We start from the raw sequence: 27,181 nt of genomic DNA, 5'->3' as shown, positions 1-27,181 counted from the left end.
GTTTCCTTCTCCTCCATCACCTTCTATCCCATGTCTCTCATTCCCTGCCCTTTATGCTTCTGGGGTAAATATATCTCCTTTGTGCTGAGAACTAGCTTTTGGGGGTTCTGAGACCATACTGTACTTTAACATTGATGCTGTAAGTCAGATATCAATCTACAGCTCCCCCCTGGTCCCAGACCTTCAGATACCAGCCTTCTCCATCATCAGTATCTAATTGGTGAGGTTTCCTCTAAAGTCCTGTTTCTACACTTCTGATGAGCACATTCTTTTCAGTTTCCTGAAGTTCAGAAGCCATCCTTTTGCATTTGGTGACTGCACTGTTGGAAGCCACCAGTGTCTGCTCTTAATTGTTTGGAAACCCTGTCAACAAGTCCTGCATTTCCTGACCCCACTGGGTCTGGATCTCCTGGAGTCCTTTGTAATGGAGTCTGGGTGATGACCTTTGCCTTTCTAGAGATTCTGTTCCAGGCTCTTGAAATCAAAGAGGATGTTCTTTTCCTCCACTTTGGCCCACCAGCCTCCACTGATGATAGAACACTTTCCCCAACTTGAAAACTTATATTAATGGTGCACTTTAGAACCCAGCAATAACTTTGGTACCTAAATATGTCTATTTTCACATGTCTGTTCTAAGTCTTCTTTGACTTTTAAGCTTTCTAAGATTTGTGCAGTTTCATGTCCCATTCAACACTCTGTACCCTGCAGAAATACTGACTGCCAGGCACTCTGTGCTGCCAGCTGCTGAGCTGCCAGTTCAGCCAGCCTTGTTGGCTCTGACACTACAGGCCATACCCTTCAGGCCTGAGTTATTACTGCTGCTGCTACTTCACTGTCTGAATTTCACCTCCCTTCCTTTCAGCTTGCCTGAGCTCAGGTTATTCTCCAAGAGGCCCCTTCCTTATCCTTGACTATCTGCTCTGCAGCCACACCCACTCTTCAGTTAGTCCTGCCTATTCTACACAGCTCAATCTAGCCTGGCTTGGTGGGGAGGAGTCCATGCCCCAACTCAGCTTCTCCAATGCTCCTTAACAACCCATAACCCATCTCTGCTCTCTTGTGCCCCTAGGAACTGAAGCTTTCCCAGGATCATTACTGGCAAATAGAAACCCCTTACGTGGAACTCTGGGACATCCCTTCAGTCCCTTAGCTTCTACCTGGAAAACTCTGCAGCTTCCGTAGACCGCTATAGAGCTACTATGACCCATATCCACTCTGACCTCAGGTCAGGGAGCTTGGTTTAACTGTGCAACTCCCAGAGTCCTATCTCCTCCTCACAGCCATATCTCCAAACAGACACTTCTTTCAGCCTCTCCTATCCTAAAGTCAAATTCCCTGCCTGTGTGCTGACTGCCAATCTAGGCCAGACTTGCTTGCACATCAGCTATGTCCCACTGTTACACTGTTACAGCTGCCTCCTCTGACCTCTCTCTTCCACTACTGATAACCAAATAAGCCATAATATAATTTATGACATTTGCTATCTCATACCTTTCTTGCCAAGATTCTTGCCCCTGTCCCACCTTTATCCTTTCTTGTCTTGACACCACCTATAGCTTAAACTGATTACAAAAAAGAAACAAAACAAAACAAAACAAAAACCAACAACAGCTTGGGAGTGGTATAGCTGGGCCCTCAGGTAGTACTATGTTCAATTTTCTGAGGATCCACCAGACTCATTTCCAGAGTGGTTGTACCAGCTTGCAATCCCACCAACAACGGAGGAGTGTTCATCTTTCTCCACACCCTTGGCAGCATCTGCTGTCACTTGAGATTTTTATCTTTGCATTCTGACTGATGTGAGGTGGAATCTCAGGGTTGTTTTGATTAACATCCTTGATGACTAATGATGTTGAACATTTCTTTAGATATTTCTTGGCCATTTTATATTCCTCAGTTGAGAATTCTCTGTTTAGCTCTGTACCCCATTTTTAATAGGGTTATTTGATTCTCTGGAATCTAACTTCTTGAGTCCTTTGTATATATTGGATATAAAACCTCTATCAAATGTAGGATTGGTAAAGATCTTTTCCCAATCTGTTGGTTGCCATTTTGTCCTTTGCCTTACAGAAGCTTTGCAATTTTATGAGGTCCATTTATCTATTGTTGATCTTAGAGTATAAGCCATTGGTGTTCTGAAGAGGAACTTTTCCTCTGTGCCCATGTGCTCAAGGATCTTCCGCCCTTTCACTCCTATTAGTTTCAATGTATCTGATTTTATGTGGAGGTGCTTCAACCACTTGGACTTAAGCATTGTATTGGGAGATAAGAATGGATCAATTTGCATTTGCCTACATGATGACCACTAGTTGAACCAGCACTATTTGTTGAAGATGCTGTCTTTTTCCCACTGGATGGTTTTAGCTCCTTTGTCAAAGATCAAGGGAGGAAAAGGTGTGCAGGTTCATTTGTCTGACTTCAATTCATTTCATTGATCTATCTGTCTGTGTCTGTACCAGTACCATACCACTCCTGGGTATATACCTAAAAGATGCCCAAACATATAACAAGGACACATGCTCTACTATTTTCATAGCAATCTTAGTTATAATAGCCAGAATCTAGAAAGAACCCAGATGTCCTTCAACTAAGGAAAGGATAGAGAAAATGTGGTACTTTAGCACAATGGAGTACTACTCAGCTATAAAAAACAATGAAATTCTTCACGAAATTCTTAGGCACATGGGTGCAACTAGAAAATATCATTCTGAGAGGAAGGTAACCCAATCACAAAAGAATGCACAGGGTATGCACTCACTGATAAGTAGATATTAACCCAAAAACTTGGAATACCCAAGATAGAATTCACAGACAACATAAAGCTCAAGACGAAGGAAGACCAAAGTGTGGATGCTTTAGTACTTCTTAGAACAGGGAACAAAATACTCATGGGAGGAAATATGGAGACAAAATGTGGAGCAGAGAGTAAAGAAAAGGCCATCCAGAGACTGCCCCACCTGGGGATCTATCCCATATACAGTCACCAAACCCAGTCAGTATTGTGGATGCCAAGAAGTGCTTGTTGACAGGAACCTGATATAGTCTTCTGAGAGGCTTTGCCAGAGCCTGACAAATAAATACAGAGGCAGATGCTCTCAGCCAAACATTGGACTGAGCATAGGGACCCCAATGGAGGAGTTAGGGGAAGAACTGAAGGAGCTGAAGAAGTTTGAAACCCATAGGAAGAACAACAGTATCAACCAACCAGACTCCACCCCCCACCCCCAGCTCCCAGGGATTAAACTACCCACCAAAGAGTACACATGGAGGGACCCATGGCTCCAGCTGCATATGTTGCACAGAAGGCCTTGTTGGGCATCAATGGGAAGAGAGGCCCTCAGTCCTGTGAAGGCTTGATGCCTCATGTATGGGAATGCCAGGGCACCGAAGTCAGAGCCTGTGTATGGGTAGGGGAACACCCTCATATAAGCAGGGGATATAGGAATGGGATAGGGAAATTCTGGGGAGGAAATCAGGAAAGAGGATAAAATTTGAGATGTAAATAAAGAAAATATCTAATAAAATATTAAAAATAAAATTTAAAAAGCCTGTAATGTTCTGTAATGTCAAGTGTTTACAACATTTATGGTTTATGGTTTGTTTTCATGCTAAAAAGCCTCCAGTTAAATATTCAACTCAGACTTTAAGGCTTAACGTTAACAAGAATAAAGCTGTAAATCCTAACTTTATAAAAGCAGTATTAACTTATTGCACACTGTTAAAGATAATTAAAACGATACAATAATTAATACAATAATAATAGTAATAATACAAGCGAATAATTGTACCTTACAAATAATTAAATTCTATAATGTATTCAGAACTATACTATTAGTCACAATTAATTACCAAAATAAATTTTAGTTAGCCTCCTTATATATAGTGTTTTCAAGGTTAAGCCTAAAATCAGATATACTTGATAAATACTTTGTCCTCAAATGCCTTAGGGGTCTGGCGAATATAACATTTAAAATGTTCAAAAACAACAACATCAACAACAACAACAACAACAACAAACTTCCCAAAAAAAATAGAGATACTCTGCTCTCAAGAAGAAGCTTTAAGATATTGAAAGAAAACAGACAAGACATTGACAAATCCATCTGGACTGTGGTCTTGCTTACCACTGGGAAAAACTACCTCATGGCCACCTCACCTACTGCCAGGATCCTGTACAAACTGAGGACATTTTTGAATTGATTGCTGTGTTCTGCCTTGTCAAAGGCAAAGTCAGTTTTCCCAAGTTCTTCCTCTACAGGAAAAATTCCTCAGATCTGTATCTGAATGCCAAAGGCCCATTGCTCTGTGCCACAGGTAAAAGTTAAATACTGCTCTTTTCTCACATCTGAAGCCTGACTGCTTGCACAAGGAACCACCTAAGCCTGAAACAACTATCTAAGTAAGTCCCTGTCATTTTAAGCTGCACAAATACTTTTAAATTATACTTCCTACTCAGATTTATTCTTCACAGATCTCTGATGACATTGATGGCTGCTAACTTTAGCTTTAACAACAACAAACACCCAGTGGCCAGGTCGGTTCATTTATATACAATCTGCCTTGCTGACAGACTTCACACTAATAGCAATTTGGAGTTCCTAAAGGTTATAAAAAACAGACAAGTAAATCATGTAGATCAAGAAAAATGAATGATAAAAATTATGCCAGTCTAAGAAAGTAACCTAAAATATGCATAGGTCTGAAGATACAAAGCTTAAGTAATTAAGGTTTGAAAAAGTCACTTATGGCTCTGGCAGTGTAATTTAGGTATATGAAAAGTTGTTCCATGTTTCTTTACCGCTCTCTACATTGCTATTTGGGTCCCACTTACCCATCTCCCTCACCCATAGTCAGAATACACAACTCTCCTCCACATCCCTGCAGACTCCTCCCTTCAATGCTCTTTACAAGTCTTTTTTCTCCTCATTCCCCCATGCCCTATTCCTTTATTAGGATAGGATGTCATCTCTATCTATTCAAGCATAAATTTTGCCTTTTCCTTATGACAACAGTTCTTAGGATTCTCCTACATCTTTCTTCTTTTTCTCTCCACCTCCGTGGGAACACTCTGACTCTCCAAAATCCCCAAAACTTTTTTGACTTCTATTCACTTCTTTAGTCAACCCCATTGTGTGCAGCACTACCTCATTTTCCATTGCTGCACATCACAAACTCCTCTTGACCATACTCATAGACCCTTCTGACTATATCTCCAAACCCCAAAACTTCCTACTCTTAACCAGTTTCTGCCTGGGCCACAAACCTATCATTTCTAGGCCACATCTCTTCACCCTACAATATTCTCACGTTAACAGTCAAACAGTTTTTTTTTTAAAACCACCTATCAGAACCTTTTACTTAATCTGGAACCTTCACTCCATTAACTGTTGTCCCTTTATACCCTTAAGTCTTCAACCCTTAGGCTATCCTCTCCATTATCCTGATAATACCACTCACTTTTTCAGTCCTAAATATTAAAGATGCTTTCTTTTCAATACTTCTAGAAGTCTACTCCCAAAACCATTTTGCCATTCACTATAATTTCACAAAATCTTGAAATTAATATAACAAAGGAAGTGAAATATGAGTCCAATGAAAGCTGAGATGCTGATGGAGAAAGTTGAAGGAAATAGCAGAAGATGGGAAGTCCTCTCATGCTCATTGATTGTCAGGATCATTATTAGGAAAATGACTATCCTACCAAAAAGAATATGTACATTTTACACAATTTTGGTTTTCCTTTCTGTGTTTTACAGATTAGTGCATTCTCATCAAAAAGCTATTTTTTTTCTGCCTGTAGCAGTTAATATACAGATCCACAACTGGCCTCCATGCAGAGATAAGAAGCTGTGGAACTCTTAGCTCTAATTTAAACAACTATATCATAATACTACCCACAAGGTTCAGGGCTCATAGTTGAAAGGGCTTTGGGAAGATTTTACAAACTATAGGTAATAGAAGCTTAAAATAAAAGAGAGTTTCCAGAGCATATTACGGTCATTGAATACATATACCTCTAACAACTGTGATTGCATGAATATGACATGTACAAGTCAATTCAGCCAAAATCCTAGCATGGATAATGTGAGTTTGGAGTGGGGTTAATGAGAACCTATTGGAAAATGAAGGCTGTTAGGGGGAAGGAGTCAGTTTTCTTCAGGAATGTGGTCCCTGAGAATCTACTGTGTTCCAGTGGATGAGCACACATTTATACACATGCAGTTAGCACAAAGTGGATTCAAAATAAAGAACATATGAAGTTGGGAGGAAAAACTTGTGTGATAACTAGGCTAGGAGTTGGAAGGAATGGTTGATTCAACTACTTTTTTCATGTTTTGAAGAATTCTGTCACTCTGTTACCTATGCTGATATTTCCCCCATCTGGCTGCTGGCATCACAATTACACATCCATGGTTAATTAAAAGACATGAAGGTATGAAGTTCTCAAATACAAGAAAATCAATGTTAAAAAGAGAATCCAGAATTTAGTAGACAATGACCTTCAGGCATCACCCTGCTGAGTTCTGCATGGCCATGGAAGAAATTGACTGACACAGTTGTCAGCCCCTGGAGAAGAGCCAGCAGGACATGAACCTCCATGAGTGTTGACTGTTGGTAGATGTAAAGCTTATTTGTATAATAATGTATATATTTCACTTCATATTCCTACCTCAGGAAATATTTGCCTGCCAAGATTATTAGGAAATATTCTCCCTGCCCAAGTTTATGACTCTATGATAATTAGAAACAACACTAGTTTAGGAGGTGAGGGGTGTCTTGTGTTTGTCAGCAAAGTGGTGAACAATATGAACTTCAGGACAGCTCTTAAGGCTGTGGGAAAGAACTCTGAAAACATGAGCTCAAGAATATATAAACAGGATTTCTTACCTATGGAAAATATGAATTGTATGAGGGGCTTCATAGAGCCACAAGAAGAGAGGTAGCTGTACTAATGAGTCAGTAAAAGGAAAGGAATCATTAATAAACAAGGCTCATTGTTGAAAAGGAGCCAGGAAGTGAGTGATTTCAGGATGGGATCCTACTCAGACAAACTTAATGTTTTTGCTTAAAAAGGCAATCAGATATCTGAGGTCAGGGTCAGCCTGGGACAGTGAAACTTTAGGCCAGGCATGGTTGGAGTGGTAATGTTAGAGCAGGATTTCACCCAGCCACCCAGCTAGCTTATTGTCTGTGCTCATAAAAGTAGGCAGATCTCTGAATTCATTTGCTATGAAAATGTACTTTCTGTCCCTTTTTAAGAACCAAGGGGTTAAAGTCATAAAATGCCCATTCATAGGGTAATCAAAAGGCATTCTGGTATAATGATTGAATTGATATGTAAATAAAAGATTGAGCTATGGTCTTCAAGAGCAGAGCTATCTGCATTAGCTATCTAGAGATCTGTTTTGAGTAGAACAGAACTTTGTCAGCTTGTACCCAAAATTGACCTTGAGCTGTTCTTTTGTCACTCTCAAATACTCTTTCCACAGAAACTCTTCTCCAAGTGGAGACTGGTCCTTGTTACACCCCATTTCTTGGGAATGTGTCCCTTCCCCCTACAGTATTGAGCTGGGCTTTTCAGCCCATTTGGTCAGCCTGCAAAATTCCTGGCCAGCCCCCCTCCACCCACCCCTTTCTGCTTTCTGCTTGTGTTATCCCTGGGCTTTGTTCTTCTGAGAACAATGCATCTGCTTTCATCTGGAAGCAAGGCAGCCTCAGGACAGTCTCACCTGGAAACATCCCTGTACCTGTAAGACATGAAGTCCTTTAATCCCAGCAGGTGACCCACTGAGAAGAGGAGCCAAAGAGTTCTCAGATCTCTCCTTGAAGTTTGGGGGCAGGGTTTTATTCTAAAGGCTATATATTGACTAAATATTAGTAAAGCTTCGGTCTCAATCTGCTAATGTCATCCTGACTCATTTCTCTTTCGTCACTTCCCCGTTTATCCCCAAAATTCTCTTCCAGGTCTCCAGTTCACCTGTAGCTGATGGCAACTACAGATTGGCGCCCGAACAGGGATGGACCTGATACAGGAAAATTTCCTGAAGTGACCCTATCTGGCGAAGCTTCGCAGAAAATCGGAAAGAAGATCGTATCCTGCATGGTAAACAACTATAGGAGTTAAATGCTAGCGCTAATGTAAGATTTTATCTTTTGAAACTATTGTTGTGGGTGTGGAAGGATACGGCTAAGCAGAACAGAGTTGGCCCAGCACAGTATCTGCTTGGGATAGATAGTGGAAGATGCAGCAGGAAAAATCTAGGCAAAAATTTGTCCGCAGCCTTCAGGAGCTGCTTCAGGCGAAAGGGATCGGGTTTGAAGAACAAAGATTAGAAGATTTCTTAGATCAGATAGATTCTTGCTGTCCATGGTTCGGAGAAAAAAGAACCTTAAATGAGAGAGCCTGGGAAAGAATTGGTAATTTGCTAAAGACTGCCAAGGCAGATAGTATTACCCTCTGCCTCTAGACACTTATAAAGGATGTTATAGATGAAGGAACCTTGGAAGAATTAGATATCATGCAGGAAGAACTTGAGGAATCTCAAGAAGAAAACCTGCTGGAGAAGATTTTTTCAAAAAAGGATCCTCTCACCTCTAAATTACAAAAACGTGGAGATAGTGCTGATGAGCTAATTATAGAAAAGGTAGCTCATCCCAAAAAGAGAACAGCTGAATTTCATGGGGAAGAATGCCCCCCTACCATGCCCTCTGCTTTGCCTATGACTTTGGTTGTAGGAGACGAGATCCAGAGAGATATGCAGTTATAAAAATTGGAGTTCAAGATTAAGCTACAGAAATTGACTAATGAATTACAGCAGCTAAAAAGGGTATCAAACACTAAAGAGAACAATGATCCTGAGACGCGCCAATCGCCACTAGAAAGAGCTGTAAGTCAGGCTCATGGAGAAGGACAGGATATGTCAGAACTGTTAGCCTTCCCTGTCCTTGAGATCGGAGATCAGGAGAATAGGATTAGACAATATCAGACTTTGGAATTCAAAGTGATAAAAGAATTAAAGGCAGCTATGGCTCAGTACGGCCTTACAGCTCCTTTTCCACAAGCTTTATTGGATACTGTGATAGAGTCAAACTTAACTCCACAGGATTGGCGAAGTCTATGTAAGGCTACTTCGTCAGGAGGAGATTTTTTTGCTTTGGATTTCTGAGTGGCGTGAAGCTAATAAAAGGACTGCCACCGTAAATACTCAGGCAGGCCATCCAGATTGGAATGCTGAAATGTTACTGGGAGAAGGTGTATATGAAGGGAATACTAATCAGATTGGGTTTCCTATTGCAGTGTATGCACAGATTGCAATGGCATGGAATCTTTTACCATCGAAAGGAGATCTTAGTGGAAGCTTAACAGGTGTCAGACAGACTCCTGATGAGCTTTTTTCAGGATTTTGTGGACAGATTATTGAAAACAGCTAACAAAATTTTTGGAAATTCTCAGGCAGAAAATCTGTTGGTCACTCAGTTGGCTTATGAGAACGCTAACACAGCCATCAGACCTCACAGGGGGAAGACAGACTTGGCTGGTTATATTCACCTCTGTACTGAAATTGGCCCCTTGTATAATCAGGGTCTATCAATGGCCGCAGCTTTTCAGGGAACCACCATACAGGGAATACTTTCGCAGAGATGAGAGAATAAAAAATGTTTTAAATATGGTAGTCTAAGTCATTTTAGAAGTGATTGTCCTAGCAACAGGGGTGCTATAAGTGGGCAATCAATTTACACGCTAGGAATCTTTCCTAAGTGTAGGAAAGGAAATCACTGGGCTAGAGAATGCAAATCTAAGACTAATATTCAGGGCTGGCCAGTGTCGGGAAATGGGAGAAGGGGCCCACCTCAGGCCCCTACTCAACCAGGGCAGATAGCTTTAGGGCCACGAAGCTGCTGCCAAGCCAGGAAAATCCATCTTTGAACTTATCAGAGCAACACCAGGAAGCACAGGACTGGATGTGTGCAGCAGCTTCCATGTCATATTAACTCCAGAAATGGGTGTCCAGATTCTGCCTACAGGAGTCTTTGGACCTTTACCTGCAAGAACTTGGGGATTGCTTCTAGGACGAAGTAGTTCTACTGTAAAGGGGCTGCAAATTTATCCAAGTGTCATAAACAGTGACTATGAGAGAGAAATAGAAATTATGGCTCCTTCCCCTGATAACTGTCCCTGCTAACCAAAAAATTGCTCAACTTGTTTTGGTTCCCTTACATCCACTGCCTTCCAAATTCATTAAGGATAAGAGAGGACAGGAGGGCTTCGGCTCCTCTGGAGTGTATTGGGTTCAATCTATTACTAATAGAAGACCTAACCTTAAATTAACAATTGAAAGAAAGGGTTTTGAAGGATCAATAGATACAGGAACTGATGGAACAATTATTAAAGGACAAGACTGGCCATCCAGCTGGCTTTTGACAGAAACACCCATCTCCAAAATATTACAGATGCTAATAATCCAAAACAGAGTGCAAGACTTCTAACTTGGAAGGATGAAGTGGGAAATTCAGGACAAATCTAGCCTTATGTTATACAAAACTTGCCTACTACCTTTTGGGGGAGAGACCTTTTATCACAAATGAATCTGATTGTGTGTAGTCCTAACAAAATTGTCACTAGGCAAATGTTAGAGCAAGGACCTTTGCCTAGTCAGAGGCTTGGGAAAGAAGGGCAAGGCATTAAAAGTTTGAAAGCCCCCAGCCTAACTCTAACACTAGAGGTCTGGGGCATTTTCACTGTCTTGCCTGCACCCACGCCGATAAAATTTAATGGCTTAATGATATTCCTGTGTGGGTTGATCAGTGGTCTTTATCTAAAGAAAAACCAGAAGCCACCTCTTCACTAGTGCAGGAGCATCTAGAGGCAGGACATTTAAGAGAATCTCAATCTCCACGGAATACCCCAATATTTGTTATCAAGAAAAAATCTGGTAAATGGAGATTACTACAAGATCTAAGAAAGGTTAATGAAACTTTGCTACCCATGGGAGCTTTACAAACTGGTCTTCCATCTCCCGTGGATATTCCTAGAGGATTTTATAAAATAGTTATAGATTTAAAAGATTGTTTCTTTTTTATTCCATTGCATCCTGAGGATTGCAAAAGATTTGTTTTCAGTGTTCCTTCTATTAACTTCATGGAACCTATGAAAAGATACCAATGGATAGTTCTTCCTCAGGACATGGCTAACAGTCCTGCCTTATGTCAGAAGTTTGTGGCACAGGCCATTCAGTCTGTAAGACAACAGTGGCTGGATATTTACCTTGTCCATTACACAGATGATATTTTGATTGTGGGGAAAAATCCTCAGAGTTTGCTTTTGTGTTTTAAAGAGTTGTAGCAAGCTTTAGCCGCTAAAGAATTGCAAATTGCTCCAGAGAAAGCACAAACCCAGGATCCATATAATTATCTGGGTTTCAAACTTACAGATCAAGCTGTTTTTCCCCAGAAGATAATTATTCGCAGGGACAATTTAAAAACTTTAAATGATTTTCAAAGGTTGTTGGGTGATATTAACTGGCCTCACCCATATTTAAAGCTTACTACAGGAGAATTACGACCTTTGTTTGATATTCTAAAGGGGGATGCTAACCTTACATCCCCTAGATTATTAGCTCCAGAAGGACTTTTGGCTTTACAGCAAGTAGAGAAAGCTATTGAAAACCAATTTGTTACCTATATAGATTATTCTGTACCTTTTTTTTTTGCATCTTTTTTTTAATTGATATACTTTTTATTTACATTTCAAATGATTTCCCCTTTTCTGGGTCCCCACTCCCCAAAAGTCCCATAAGCCCTCTTTCCTCCCCCTGTTCCTCCATCTACCCCTTCCTACTTCCCTGATCTGGAATTCCCCTATACTCTTGCACTGAGTCTTTCCAGAACCAGGGGCCACTCCTCCATTCTTTTTGGACATCATTTAATTTGTGGATTATGTCTTGGGTATTCAAAGTTTCTAGGCTAATACTCACTTATCAGTGAGTGCATACCATGATTGATCTTTTGAGACTAGGTTCCTGTAGGCGAATGAGTCGTATTAAAAATTAGCAGATGTAAAGGTATTCTGTACCTACAGGTTTATTATGGCAAAAAGCTTCTCTTGTATGGATTCATTTGAGGGTGTCTTCAAGGCATAATATCTTGCCATATTATGAGTTAGTAGCCCAAGTAATTATGCTTGGAAGAAAGCAGGAACTAACTTATTTTAGCAAAGAACCAGATATTATTATTCAGCCTTTTAACATAGATCAAGATGCTTGGTTAAAACAGCATAGCAAAGATTGGTTGCTTGCTCAAATAGGCTTTGAAGGAACTATAGATAACCATTATCCTCAAGATAAATTGATAAAGTTTTTAAATATACATGAGGTTGTATTTCCTAAAATGACATCTTACACCCATTGCGTAATGCTCTTTTAATTTTCACAGATGGCTCTTCCAAAGGAAGAGCTGGATATCTTATTAATAATCAGCAGGTGGTTATAGAGACCCCTGAGCTTTCTGCTCAGTTATCAGAACTGACAGCAGTATTATGTGTCTTTTAATCTGTAAATAGTACCTTTAATCTCTTTACTGACAGTGCTTACGTTGCATTTTCTGTACCGCAATTAGAGACCTGTGGCACATTTAATTTTAATACGCCAGCAGGATCCTTGTTTTTACAATTGCAAAGTATCATTCTTGCTAGGAAAAATCCCTTTTACATTGGCCATATACGAGCTCACTCCAGTCTTCCTGGAACTTTAGCTGAAGGCAATCAGTGCATTGACAGAGCTCTAATAGGAGAGGCTTTAGTTTTAGAACCTGTTGAAATGACTAGACGTGATCATGATAAATGTCATCTTTCTAGCTATCCATTAAGACTCCGTCATAAGATCACAAAGGAGCAAGCAAGAATGTTTGTAAAACAGTGCCCTAATTGCTTTACATTATTGCCAGTTCCTCACTTAGGGGTTAATCCACGAGGCCTTATACCTAATCAAATTTGGCAAATGGATGTAACTCACTATGCAGAATTTGGAAAATTAAAATTTATACATGTTTGCATTGATACTTGTTCAGGCTTTCTCTTTGCTTCTCTACATTCTTGAGAAGCCTCTAAAATGTAATTGATCATTGTTTACAAGCCTTTAATACCATGGGATTACCCAAGGTCATTAACACAGACAATGGACCAGCCTACTCTGGCAATAACTTTATCTCATTTTGTAAAGAATTTGGTATTAAACATAAAACTGGAATTCCTTATAACCCAATGGGTCAAGGAATTGTCGAGCGTGCACATCATACTCTTAAAAATTGGCTTTTTAAAACAAAGAAGGGGAAATTATACCCCCCCCCCCGTCACCCAAATCACACCTTGTTTTTGTTTTATTTGTTTTAAATTTCCTGCAGACTGATGTTAAAGGCCAATCTGCAGCAGACCAGCACTGGCACCCTACCACTTCTAATCCTTATGCCATGGTTAAATGTCTCGACCCTTTAACTAATACATGGAACAGCCTGTGAGGAGCCGCCCGTTGCTCCTGCAAACTCCATTACAAGATGGCGTTCGCATCTAGCTAAAATGTATCATTAACCGGCGAACAAATCAGTGCGCGTGCCTGAAGTGATTTAACGTCCTTTGGTCTCTGCCTACCTCGTGGCATAATATGGGCTGATGAGCTGCAACCAATTAGGAAGTGCCACGTCCTAGGCGGGCTTACCAGCCTATATAAGGGACGGGTTTTCAGACCGTTGGAGTCTCCGCTTTGTAAGCTTATGCTCTCCCTCTTAAGATGCATTAAAGCTTTCTACAGAAGGATCCTGAGTGTGCCGCATCGTTTTGCTGGCGAGACGGTAGCGCGGGACAACAGCCCAGTTCCCGTTTTAATCTGGGGCATGGGGTCGGTTTGTATCTTTTCTCAAAAAGAAGATGGAGCCCGATGGCTTCCAGAAAGATTGATACTACGGCAGATAAATTCACACTCTAAAGCAGCTGGTAAGTATAATTAATTCACAAAGGTATTCTCTAAGCCGCTTCTCACTTACTTGGGAAAAAAGGTTCCTTTGTGCTCTTGCAGTTAATTTGCAAGCCAGGCCTCTTGCCTGAGTCACAAATTTGCAATGAAATTGAATGCCTTGGGCCTTCCAGATACAGCCCAAGCAGTTTTTTCTTTTAATTTCTTTTTGAGTTTCAAGCAGGTATCTCAGATACAGCACTCGAAGGTGTGCTACTGCAGCAATGGCTTCTAGGATCTGACAGGAGGCTGTGCAGGTCTGCCAGGCCACACACTCAAGACATTTACTTTACCAGTGGATCCCCAGAGAGGGGGCTGCATAGAACTTGGATCTAGGCATGTTTGTTAATTTAATAAACATGGTAATCAGTTTGAGGTGTGAGGCTAGGCACTACAAGGGAAAAGGAAATGTCCTGCTTCCGAGTTTCCCCGAGAAGCATGCCTGGCTGCATAGGGGTTGGCATTGAAAGATCGTCCTTAAATTATTAAAGCAGTCTATTTGCCCTCCCCTGAAAAAGATGTCAATTAATGTTTAAGGGATTGAGGCCACTTCTTTCCCTTACTGATTAAAGCCCATCGTCTTTTGATGAATATACTTATCCACTGGTCCTTTTAAAAATTAATAATTAAGGGGGCATTTGTCCCTTCCTCCTACAGCATTGACCTGGGCTTTTCAGCCCATTTGGTCAGCCTGTGACATTCCTGGCCACCAGCCCTCTCGCCTTCCTCTTGTGTTATCCCTGGCCTTTGTTCTTCTGAGAACAATACAGCTGCTTTCATCTGGAAGTCAAGGCAGCCTCAGGGCAGTCTCACCTGGAAACATCCCTGCACCTGTAAGACATGAAGTCCTTTAATCCCAGCAGGCGACCCACTGAGAAGAGGAGCCAATGAGTTCTAGAGTTCTTGGAGCTCTCCTTGAAGTCTGGGGGTAGGGTTTTATTCTAAAGGCTATATATTGACTAAATAATAGTAAAGCTTCGGTCTTGATTGGCTAATGTCATCCTGACTCATCTCTCTTTCGTCACCTCCCTGTTTATCCCCAAAATTCTCTTCCAGGTCTCCAGTTCACCTGTAGCTAATGGCAACTACAGGAATAATGTGGGTAAAATATCCTTTCTATTTGGTGAGGAACATTGTTGTATTTTTACTTGCTCTGTAGTCCATAAGTTACTAATATTCCTGAAATAGAAATTCATAATGTAGCAGAGAAGTATAAGTATGCTGTTAAGAAATGACATTTAATATTTTTTAGGAAGAATGTTGGAATGTTAATTTTTAATACCTATAAACACAGATCAAGTGAGTAAAGTCATGGACTTGCCCTTAGAAAATGAAAGCTGAAACCACATTCCTCCATTAAACCACATAAAACTTTAAAAATAGTTAAAATAGCAAGTAATGCAAGAAAAGACTGCCTGAAGTTGAGCAGAATGTGTCCTTGTGACCCTAACAACCCAAGTAGGGGCAATGTTACCTTGGGTGGCAGAGTAACAGAATTCCTCAGCGAATTAAAAAAACTGACTTTATAAAAAAAATTATAAATAGTCTGTGAAAGGATGTGGTCATGTTAGAAGCTTTAATTTTGGCCAAGTAAAACATAGAATATAAGTAAATGCTGTGCATAAATGCAGCAAATACATGGAACTGTGAGAAATCAAACATCTTTGTGGAATCTAACTTGGAAAGTGCTGCCCTTTGATCCTCTGTCATCCTAGAGACTCTCATTGGTCAAGAATGTTGTATTTTTATAAAGGATTTGGGACGTAACATGACCACAGTATTCTCTACACAGAAGAGAAGTGGGAATAGACAAGTGTATACGAGAGTCTTTTCTAGCACTTGATGTGCACTGAATAGGCCAAGTTTCAAGAAAGCTAGACAAACTAGTCCTATGATACAGATATTTAATCAAACTTACGCTTATAACCACAGTTATAAACTCAAAAACTGAGGGAATTTGTAGAAACTTGGTATAGTAAACAATAATTTTCAGGGATTTTGCCTTCTTTTGAAATGATTAAAGAGGGCCTCACAAAAGCATACAAGGATTTTGATATTATTTTGGAATAATCCAAGAACTTAATAGAAAGAAAAGGCTACTGTTTCTCACAAAGATCCTGATTGGTTAAACCCTTAATAATCAATCACAAATATGATGAGATCCATTATTTTTCTGCCTTAGTAATGAACAAGAAATAATGTATATTTTATTGTACATGGCACAAATAATGGCATAGGATAGAAATGAAGGGGCTATGGAAAGGAACAAAGAAAATTTCAATCCCTCATTAACTTTCTAAATATATATAAGGGGGCAATATTTCTCAACTTATTCTGTGTGGCTAGTGTAGTATTTTAATACCAAAATCAAAAGAGCTGCTAAAAGAAATGTATACTATAATATGTAAAAATAGATGTAAAAAGGGAGCTGGAGAGATGGCTCAACAGTTAAGAGCACTTACTGCTCTTCTAAAGGTCCCGAGTTCATTTCCCAGCAACTACTTGGTGGCTCACAGCTATCTCTAATGGGGTCCTGGGCCCTCTTCTGGTGTGTGTTAAGACAGATACGGTGTACTCATATACATAAACAAATAAATCTTAAAAAATAGATGTAAAAATTCAATAAAACTTAGCATATGATTTTAGTAATAAAATTATTGTAGATCATGCCCAAGTGAGGTTAAACTCGGAAATGAAAATTTTTTAGTAAAACATATCTAGTGAAGTACATTTTATTAATAGAAAAAAAGCATAGTACTTGGGATACAATGCTTAGCAATAGCAGCAATTCATCCTGGCAGCTGCTATTGCTGCTGGATTACTGGCTCTCCACTTACTCTCCAGCCATGTAAGTAATGACAACTACTTAAACTTCTATGATAAGAAATTTAACAATAAGCTGTCCTCCAAGATGTAGAGATGTTTTCATACTATGTGTTTTAAGGATCTTGGGACATTGAACTATTGTCCTGGTAGTATTTTTTTTTCATTTTTTTTTTGTTTTTTGTTTTGTTTTTTTTTTTGTTTTGTTTTTGAGACACGGTTTCTCTGTGTAGCCCTGGCTGTCCTGGAACTCACTCTATAGACCAGGCTGGCCTCGAACTCAGAAATCCACCTGCCTCTGCCTCCCAAGTGCTGGGATTAAAGGTGTGTGCCACCACTGCCTGTCCCTGTCCTGGTAGTATTATGTGTGAAGAATATTTGATTTTTTGGATTTTTTTAAATTTAAAAATTGTTATTTCCATACAATAATTTTTCTATTTATTTATTTATTTATTTATTTACTTACTTATGTATGTATGTATTTATTTGTTCATTCATTCATTCATTTATTCGCCTCACATTCTAGTTCCTGCCCACTATCCCCCTCATACAGAACCTTTCCTCATATAATTAATTTTTATTACTTCTTTTTTAGATTATAATATCGTATCATTGAATTATTTTCCCCTTATCTTTCATACTTTCTATAACTTCCATATACCCCTTTTCATTTTCTTTAACATTTATGTCTTTCTTTTCATTAATTGTTATAACATGAATATATATATATTCATATATGTTATTAAGTAAAACCTGTTCATATTTTGTTTGTTTTACTTTAATGAGTAAGTCTTTTTATACCTAAACTTCTAAAGCAATGTCAATTGAAAACCTGACAATTTGATTTCTATACAGAGGAACTGAGCAACAGGATTTTAACTTTTAGAGATCACACTGCTTAAAGCTGTAAGAGTTTCTAAAACTCATTCCTAGGGACAGGGAGAATACAATATATTCTAGTACAGATAGAGAGTAAATATCTCCATCTCATACATGACCTTAGACTTCAAGGAAGCTTCCTCAGGGCTACAGAGTGAACCAAACCCAGGTTGTTATCCATACAGTAGTGAGAGCCCTTTCTGTCCCAGTCATAGTCCCAAGGGCTGATGTAACATGTTTTTCATCACAATACACCAGACCAGATATTGACAGTTAATAAATTAGCTTCAACTGCAGGAGAAAAAAAAACTAATCACTGAATTGTTTAGAGAAAAGTACTCCTAGTATCTGTTCCTAAAATACATTTTTAAATAAACAGAAATAATTAATTCCTAGGAGGACAAAGGTGAGACCTGTTCTCCCTTTAATAAAGGACCCAGTAGCCTTTCTTTCTATACATATTTCTTTCTTCTTCTACCGCAGGAGAATTAATGGGTAGATATATTTGTGTCTTGATTTGTAATGTGTTATAGCAAGGATGATTACAACATTCTTTTTAGTAGGGAGATCTTTGTCGATTTCAAAGGATTTCTCTCTCTCTCTCTCTCTCTCTCTCTCTCTCTCTCTCTCTCTCTCTCTCTCTCTCTCTCTCTCTCCCTCCCTCCCTCCCTCCCTCCCTCCCTCTCCTTCTGACAGGCGTCACAAAGCCATCAAGATGTGCAAGTACTTTTTAAGTGGATTTGAAGCTTGTGTCATTTAACAGTCTATGCCTTCTGAAGTATTGTTTACTCATTGTGGATTTGGGATACATACATTACATGAAATGATGTCCAAGTAGCTGTATATAATAATTAATTAGTTTGTATTTCTAAAGATCCTGGGCATTCATTTCAACTGCAGCAGCAGACATTGTGGAGTTTCCAAGAATACTTATTTTTAACCTACCTTATCATATTCCAATCTCCCCTATGAAGTTTGCCAACTAATTCATCAAAACAATACTTTTTTAATGTTTTCAGAGATTTTGCAAAAATTGTTCTTTAAACTATAGATATGGATGCACATACATGTTATATTTCTTAGAAGAAGGCTTTTCATTCATGAAACTGCAAATGCCGATTTCTAGGGATTGAGCTTGGGAAGAATATAAAGAGATTGAAGTTCTGGGTGAGTCACTGAGAGTTTCCTGCTGGGTAGGTCATAGGATATGCTGGTCTGGATACTTTATTGGCTTATACAGTCACACATTTTCTAGAAAAATAACTACTATGGTTATTCTCAAGGGTTCATGAGTGGGAAAAATATCAACTCCTCCAATAACAGGAGATTCATAATGCAACTGATAATAAAAAAGGATCTTTGGAGATAGAGCTCTGATAGATCTGTGACCTTCACTACAGTCAAGATAGGTCAGAACCAGAGGAAGAAGAACATTTAAATTCTGTTTTCCAAAAGAATCCTTTCACCTCTGAAGCTAAGGTCAAAGATGGATATATTAAAATTTCACTTTTGGAAATCTGAATTAAAAGCTCAGGTTCAGGAAGACTTAATTTTGACCTCATCAAATGTTCTTGGGTGTCATATTCAACAGTGAGAGTTTGCCCTTGCAATAGTAGATCATGTCCCTGTTACATGACTAAATATCTATAACCTTAAACTGAGAATCGAGACAGTTTCCAATAGGTATGTATTAGAAGTTAACTCTCTGACCTTTGCAGGTATTTTTTCCTTGTATATATTCATATTGAATTGTCCCAAGAAAGATGAGATTCTGAGGTAGAAAATATCAGTGTTACAATTTAGCAGTCCTGGGTTATTCCTGTCCTCTGGCACTGACTGATAGACTCTGTTTCCTTAAAACTTACCTAGCTAGCACTTAGCCCTCAAATTTAAAGTTTGTATAAATTGATAAAATATGAGGTACTTACTCATGGACTTCTAACGTAGAGCTGTTGTAGAGGCTGGCAGACAGGAGATCTGAACTCATTACCATCTGGCTTTCTTTTGGAGCTTAGCAGAGGATTGTGGAGTTTTCCTGTGACTACAGCTGGTGGCTTTAAGGCACAAAGCCACTGTTCTGAACTGTGGCAATGCTGACCCTCAATGTGAACTGAATCTGTGTTGGAGAAATGGGCTAAAGAGCTAAAGGCAGACATCCTGGATTTCAATACAGGATTCTCTATATTTTATTACTGGTACTTTAGGTAAGTTGTTTACCTTCCAACTATGGTTTTGCTTTCTTTAAAATGCATATTTAAAAGTGTCTAAACATTTTGGCATTGTTGGAAATAGGTGAAATACCTCACACAGATCACTTAGTCCAGTGCCATTTGTACTCACTGCCAGTGCTCAGTGTGGGGATGTCCTGCGGGAAGCATGCACATCACAAGGAAGCCTCAGCATGCTTCCCAAAATGTGGAAAAGTAGAGCCCAGAGAAAGCTTCATGTCCAAATATCTGAGCAGTGTGGGATGAGGTTGTCCCTTCACATCCTTGCCCCTCCAGTGCAGTCTTCCTTTTATGGAAGCTCAGACTCTCCTTGCTCCTCTCTAAATTCCATAGGATATGCTACTTGTCTTTGAACCAAAGCAGGGAATGAAACTCATTTATTCCTTTAATCTGTCATCAAGCACTAAAGACATCAGTTTAGAGAAATGACTGAGTTGTTCACTTTGGTTTTATGTCTGCATGATGGGAGAGAAAAGGAGGAAACTCTGTGTTTAAAAAGAGAATTAAAATGTATTCAGATTACTTGATAATTTATAGGAAGTGGAACTATTAACTGAAATAATGATAGGCCATCAAGGTTTGGATTTTATGTGTGCTTTTGATCATGCAATGTGAATTGGGCACAGACATTTGAGTAGTTATGAAAACATCAGTCCAGTCTTTGTTATCCTAAGGATTAGCTCCTCTAGTGAAGATTTGGCAATTAAAAATGCACTCCATTTTATTCTCAGGGGTTCTTGTTCCTGGGAGGATTCTCCTAGGGCTATTTAGAAGGGAGGCTGTAATTCCAGGTTTAGAGCCATAAGGTCCTTGTGTCATTGAAATATTCTTGAGGACACTTGGAAAAATATCTCTTTCCCATAGTGTTCAGTATGTATCATGACCATAAGTGATGAAGACAATTCCCCTTACCCTTTGCAGTTCTGGTGTGTCAGGATCTCTTCAAGATATCTTTAAAAGAGGAATCTGACGTCCAGGAAAAATGAAAACTGATAATGATAAAACATTTTTTAGCAATAATGTGAAGCTTGAGAGACATCTGCATTCTTCATCAAGTAAATGAAGCAGATTTTGATTTAAGTAGATTCTGGTTGATTATTTAGGCTCAAATATTTACTGCTCAAATGAATTGTTAAATAATGGGGTTTATTCAAATAGGCACCTGTATTTGTCTGCAGAATAAACATGATATCCAAGGTCATTTTATGTGTTGTGTGGTGTGGTCAGGGTAGTCTCATCCTATTTCTTGTGTGCCCATTCACTAGTGCCTATTCATGCCCCTGTCCTATGCTCATTTGGTGAATCAACAATCATAATTTTATGAGAACATTCCATTATCTTTTAGTTACATTGCTATGCTATTTCTTGTATTTCCATAATGTGCTAATGTACAATTGAAAATATTTTTTGTGTCATAGTTTACTCAGCATGTGTTCATGTTTTCAATTTGACTGCTAAATATGGAAGTCAAAATTATTTTCTGATACTAGAATTAGTAATACAATCTACTGTAATTTAGAATCTGACAAAAAATTAACAAAAGAAATAACAAGCAACCCATAATTTTATATCTGAGGTAAATACCCCCAATATTTTAATTATCTTTTTCAATATAGAATTTGTATGGCTATAAAGCATTGTGTTTTTTTTAAAGTTGTGTGTCTATTTGGGTCTATGTGCATATGTAAGGGTAGGTTTCTGTGAGAAAACACTCAGAATTCCCTAGAGCTGGAGTTGTATTTGATTGTGAACTATTTGATATAGGTACTAGGAACTTAAGTGAGGTCTCTGCAGGAGCATCATGCACTCTTAACCACTGAACCCATCTCTGCAGATTCTAACTTATTTTTAACATGTATAAATTGCACATCTTAATGGGGCACACTATGCCTTTTCAACACATATACACTGTACATTTTCATCAAAGCAGTGTTATCAATACTCTCTCATCACTTCTTTATACTTGTAGACTTTGAGCTCTTCTCAGATATTCATAAAACATATGGGTTATTGTGAACTGTAGTCATCCAATTGTGATGTGAAACATGTGGCAGCACTGTGTTTGAGTGTTTGTTTGGTACCTGTTCTTAAGATCACCATCTTCAAGTTTTACTTGTTTTATGCTAGTTTTAGCATGTGATTATGATAGAGAATATGTAATATTGATATTTGATTTATTTATTTAACATTTCTTCCAGTTTCATACATTTTCTGCAAAGATATGAAGAGAATGGAACAAATATTATTGTGTTTCAATATCAGTGAATCACGGCCTTTATAACAATTTATGCAAAAACTTCAAAATTTAATTTTATTCCTGAAATACTGATGTAAAGAACAGAATCTTCAAGTACTAATTACACAATTATTATCACTAATTTTTTAATTGTTACATTTATATAACTAGAATTAGTGTTTAAGGATAATGTCATGGTGGTAAATTATCTTATATACATTTATACATACATATATACCTTGCTAATCTCCAAAATTTTACTGCTAATGATTACTCCAATCCATTATTCTGATGTAAAAATGAAGTTTGCAATTGCCCCTCTGACTGTAGCAAATGAGATCTTTCCTTTGGGGTGTTCTATGACTTTTAAGAATCCTTTTCAATTAAAAAAAAAGACTAGGAAAATCACCTGAGTATAGCTTTGACCTATTTCTACAGAATTTTGGGAAGGCTAGGTCTCATCTGTGATTTGGTAGAACTCATAAGATTAGAATTTTAGATCATTTAATCATTTTATGATTTTTCTCTTTTCTTTTCTCCTAAAGATAAAATATTTTTTTAATTTGGATTAAAAATAATTAACCATACCTCACCAATGGAGAATAAAAGGAACGTGACTGAATTCATCTTGCTAGGTCTTACACAGAATCCCCAAATGCAGAAAGTAGTGTTTGTGATATTTTTGGTTATCTACATGATAGCAATTTCAGGAAACCTGCTCATTGTAGTCACTGTCATCAACAGCCAGGCTCTGAATTCCCCAATGTATTTCTTCCTGGGCCACCTGTCCTTGATAGATACAATTTACACTTCTTCTTCAGCTCCAAAACTGATTGTGGACTCCCTTCAAGAGAAGAAAGTCATCTCCTTTATTGGATGTATGGCTCAAGTCTATGCAGAACACATTTTTGGTGGTGCCGAGGTAATCCTCTTGACAGTGATGGCCTATGACCGCTACGTGGCCATCTGCAAACCCCTACACTATATGACCATCATGAACAACAAGCTATGCACTATCCTGGTGGGGGTGGCCTGGACTGGAGGATTTCTCCATGCAACTATTCAGATCCTCTTTACAGTGTGGCTGCCCTTCTGTGGCCCAAATATCATAGATCATTTTATGTGTGACTTGTATCCATTGTTGGAACTTGTGTGCATGGACACACACACCCTTGGTCTCTTTGTTGCTGCCAACAGTGGGTTAATCTGCCTACTTAACTTCCTGCTCCTGATGGGATCCTATGTGATCATCTTGCGCTCTCTAAAGAACTATAGCTTAGAGGGCAGGCGCAAAGCCCTCTCTACCTGTGTGTCTCACATCACAGTGGTAGTTTTATTCTTTATTCCTTGCACTTTTGTATATCTACGCCCAGTGAACACTCTGCCATTTGATAAAGGTCTTGCTGTCTTTTATACTATGGTGGGTCCTATGCTGAATCCCTTAATCTACACTCTCAGGAATGCTGAGGTAAAAAATGCAATAAAGAGGCTCTGGAGAAAAAAAGTAACTTCAGATAGTAATTAAACATGTCACTGAACTTTGCACACAGGACATATATGTAATATTCACCACCATTTTTGATATAAAGATGAGGAGTTCAACTCCAAGGCAGTGTTAGATATTACTTGGATATAGTTGTTTCAACAGAAATTTAAAACTATATTTATGTTCTTCTGCCTCATATGTCTGTCATCATAAATAATTGGTTTGGAATCAGCAAATTCTTGTAAATTGATTGGAAATCTAAAGTACCTCTAGACTGTAAAAAAGCATAAATCTTGAATATTGTTTTGGTAGTAGTAATTTTATGTGATATTGAGATACCTATTATTATTGATTAATGAAAGCAAGTTTTTATGCTATCCCTTCACTGTAGAGTCCAGGATGTATATCAATTCTTTGTTTTCTGAGTTTCATTGTCCATTAAATATTGGTTGTGTAGCAAAAAACGTTTTACTGTTCATTTTGTAATAAATTCTTCCATTGCTTTTATATTTTATTAGTTGAAATCCAATCAGGAGATAGACCACAAAGCATCCCTGACTAGAACAGATTAAAATTTAACCACAACGAATCATTTTATTAGGGTATTAATAATAGAGAAGTAAAAACGCCCTTATAGTATATGACAAATTTCTAAGAAAAGTACATAATTTAAAAGTAGGTTCATCTATGAACATTGGGATTCTAATAACTGGGAAAGGCATAGTTGTTGTCTATTACTAATGAAGTTCATTGTGTTTTGTAAGACCTGGATAGAAGCTGGTACAAAATAAATTCCTTTGATAAAATTAACAAGCTTCAAACCTTCCACTGAGATGATGATAATGGTGCTGAGAGATGGTGGTGATGGTGTGTGTGTGTGTGTGTGTGTGCATGTGTATATGTGCATGTGTGTACATTTGTTTATGTGCTAAGACTAGTGAATAAGGATGTTTGTCTTGAATTGATAGCCTAGGCTTCAGGAGAATGATACTTCAGAACATACTCATCACAGAGCAGACAGGCAGACTTTGGAAATTAATGGATCCTTGTGTTGGTTTGCTGAAATCTTCCCACAAAGGTAACAAATGAATTTAGTGTGAATCTGTTCATGAAGGTAGCAATGCAATCCAATGAAATTAATTGTAGTAGACATTTCCACTGTTGCACAAACACATACATTGTTAGAAAATAGAGTCAGATTTAATGCAAGAAGAAACACATTGAGATTGGGAAGAGATAGCTCATAAGTTTTAGATTAGATTGTCCTCTACTGAAAATGAGTAGACAGATGATGAATCATTATTTAGAGCTGGTTTGTATAAGATATGTAAATGTTGGCACCTGGAGGCAGACTGGGAGCACACAGCTTGCTCCGGTGGGTCCGGCCCCACAGAGTTTAGGTTCCAGTCCTGAGGCCTCTGGCAGGAGCCTTCAGATCTCCACTTTGGGATCCAGAACAGCCTGGGATACAACACCACATCTCCAGGTCCTGCAAGAGACCAGAGGGGCACCCGGGAGGCCAGCTGGGAGGAGTCAGTGTACTCTGGTGAATCAAGCAGGCCCTGGCAGGAGCCTTCAGGTGTCTGCTTCTGGATCTGAACAGCCTGGGCCACAGAACTTGGTCTCCTGGAAGTGCAAGAGGCCTGGTGTTCACCCGGAGGCAGACTAGGAGCATACAGCTTGCTCCTGTGGGTCAGCACCACAGAACTAAGGTTCCAGTCCTGAGGCCTCTGGTGGGAGCCTTCAGATCTCTGCTTTGGGATCCAGAACAGCCTGGGCTATAATACCACATCTTCAGGCCCTGCAAGAGGCCAGAGGGGCACCCAGGAGGCCGGCTGGGAGGAGTCAGTGTGCTCTGGTGAGTCCAGCAGGCCACGGCAGGGAGCCTTCGGGTGTCTGCTTCGGGTCTGAACAGCCTGGGCCACAGGAACCTGTCTCCAGGCAGTGCAGGAGGTCGGCTGTGCACCAGAGGCCAGCTGGGAAGAGGCAGCTTGCACTGGTGAGTCCAGCATTGACAAGACCAACTAACACCAGTGAGAACTAGATGGCAAAAGGCAAATGCAGGAACATCACTAAAAGAAATCAAGGCAATATGGCAGCATCTGAACCCAATTCTCCTTTAACAGCATATCCTGGATACCCCATCACACCAGAAAAACAAGATTTGGATTTAAAATCACTGGTCATGATGCTGGTACAGGAGCACATGAAGGACATACTTAAAGAAATTCAGGAGAAAATGGATCAAAGTTAGAAGCCCTTGCAAGGGAAACACAAAAATCATTGAAAGAAATTCAGGAGAATACAAAAGCCAATAAGGAGGAAACGCAAAAATCACTTAAAGAAATACAGGAGAACTTTGGTCAACAGGCTGAGGTCATGAAAGAGGAAACACAAAAATCCCTTTAAAGAATTACAGGAAAACACAAACAAGAAAGTGAAGGAGCTAAGCAAAACCATCCAGGATCTAAAATCAGAAGTAGAAACAACTAAGAAAACTCAAAGGGAGACAGCTTTGGAGATAGAAAACCTTGGGAAGAAATCAGGGGACATAGATGCAAATATCAACAACAGAATACAAGAGATAGAAGAAAGAATCTCAGATGCTGAAGATACCATAGAAACCATGGACTCAACAGTTAAAGGAAAAGCAAAATGCAAACAGCTTGTAACCTAAAACATCCAGGAAATCCAGGACACAATGAGAAGACCAAACCTAAGGATTATAGGCATAGATGAGAGTGAAGATTTACAACTTAAAGGGCCAGCAAATATCTTCAATAAAATTATGGAAGAAAACTTCCCTAACCTAAAGAGAGAGATGCCCATGAATATATAAGAAGCCTACAGAACTCCAAACAGACTGGACCAGAACGGAAATACCTCCCGTCACATAATAATCAAAACCCCAAATGTTCTAAACAAAGAAAGAATATTAAAGGCAGTAAGAGAAAAACGCCAAGTAACATATAAAAGAAGACCTATCAGAATCACATCAGACTTCTCACCTGAGACTATGAAAGCTAGAAGATCCTGGGTAGATCTCATGGAGACTCTAAGAGAACACAAATGCCAGCAAAAACTACTATACCCAGCAAAACCCTCAATCACCATAGATGGAGAAACTAAGATATTCCATGACAAAACCAAGTTTACCCAATATCTATCCACAAACCCAGCCATACAAAGGATAATAGGAGGAAAACACCCATACAAGGAGGGGAACTTCACCCTGGAAAAAGGAAGATAGTAACCGTCTTTCATCAAACCCAAAAGAAGGTTACCAATCAAATTTAAAAAATAGCATCAAAAATAACAGGAAGTAATAATCACTATTCCTTAATATCTCTTAACATCAGTGGGCTCAATGTCCCAATAAAAAGACATAGAATAACCGAGCAGATATGTAAACAGGACCCTACATTTTGCTGCATACAGGAAACACACCTCAGTGTCAAAGACAAACAGTACCTTAGAGTAAAAGCCTGGAACAAAATTTACAAGCAAATGGTCTCAGGAAACAAGC

General features: G+C 39.0%; 1 protein-coding gene across 1 annotated transcript; it reads left to right on the top strand.

Annotated features, from left to right (window-relative positions):
* Positions 1 to 22,752: 22,752 nt before the first annotated feature.
* Positions 22,753 to 23,694, top strand: LOC127684435 (olfactory receptor 4C12-like). Its single transcript, XM_052181361.1, has one exon. It carries the CDS (start codon positions 22,765 to 22,767, stop codon positions 23,692 to 23,694), a length of 930 nt encoding a protein of 309 aa, XP_052037321.1. The 5' UTR covers positions 22,753 to 22,764.
* The last annotated feature ends 3,487 nt before the right edge of the window (positions 23,695 to 27,181 follow it).

Source organism: Apodemus sylvaticus, chromosome 5 (genome assembly GCF_947179515.1).
Source record: "Apodemus sylvaticus chromosome 5, mApoSyl1.1, whole genome shotgun sequence".
NCBI lineage: Eukaryota > Metazoa > Chordata > Mammalia > Rodentia > Muridae > Apodemus > Apodemus sylvaticus.
The sequence above is the reverse complement of the archived record's forward strand: the minus strand, read 5'-3'. Positions and strand labels throughout refer to the sequence as shown.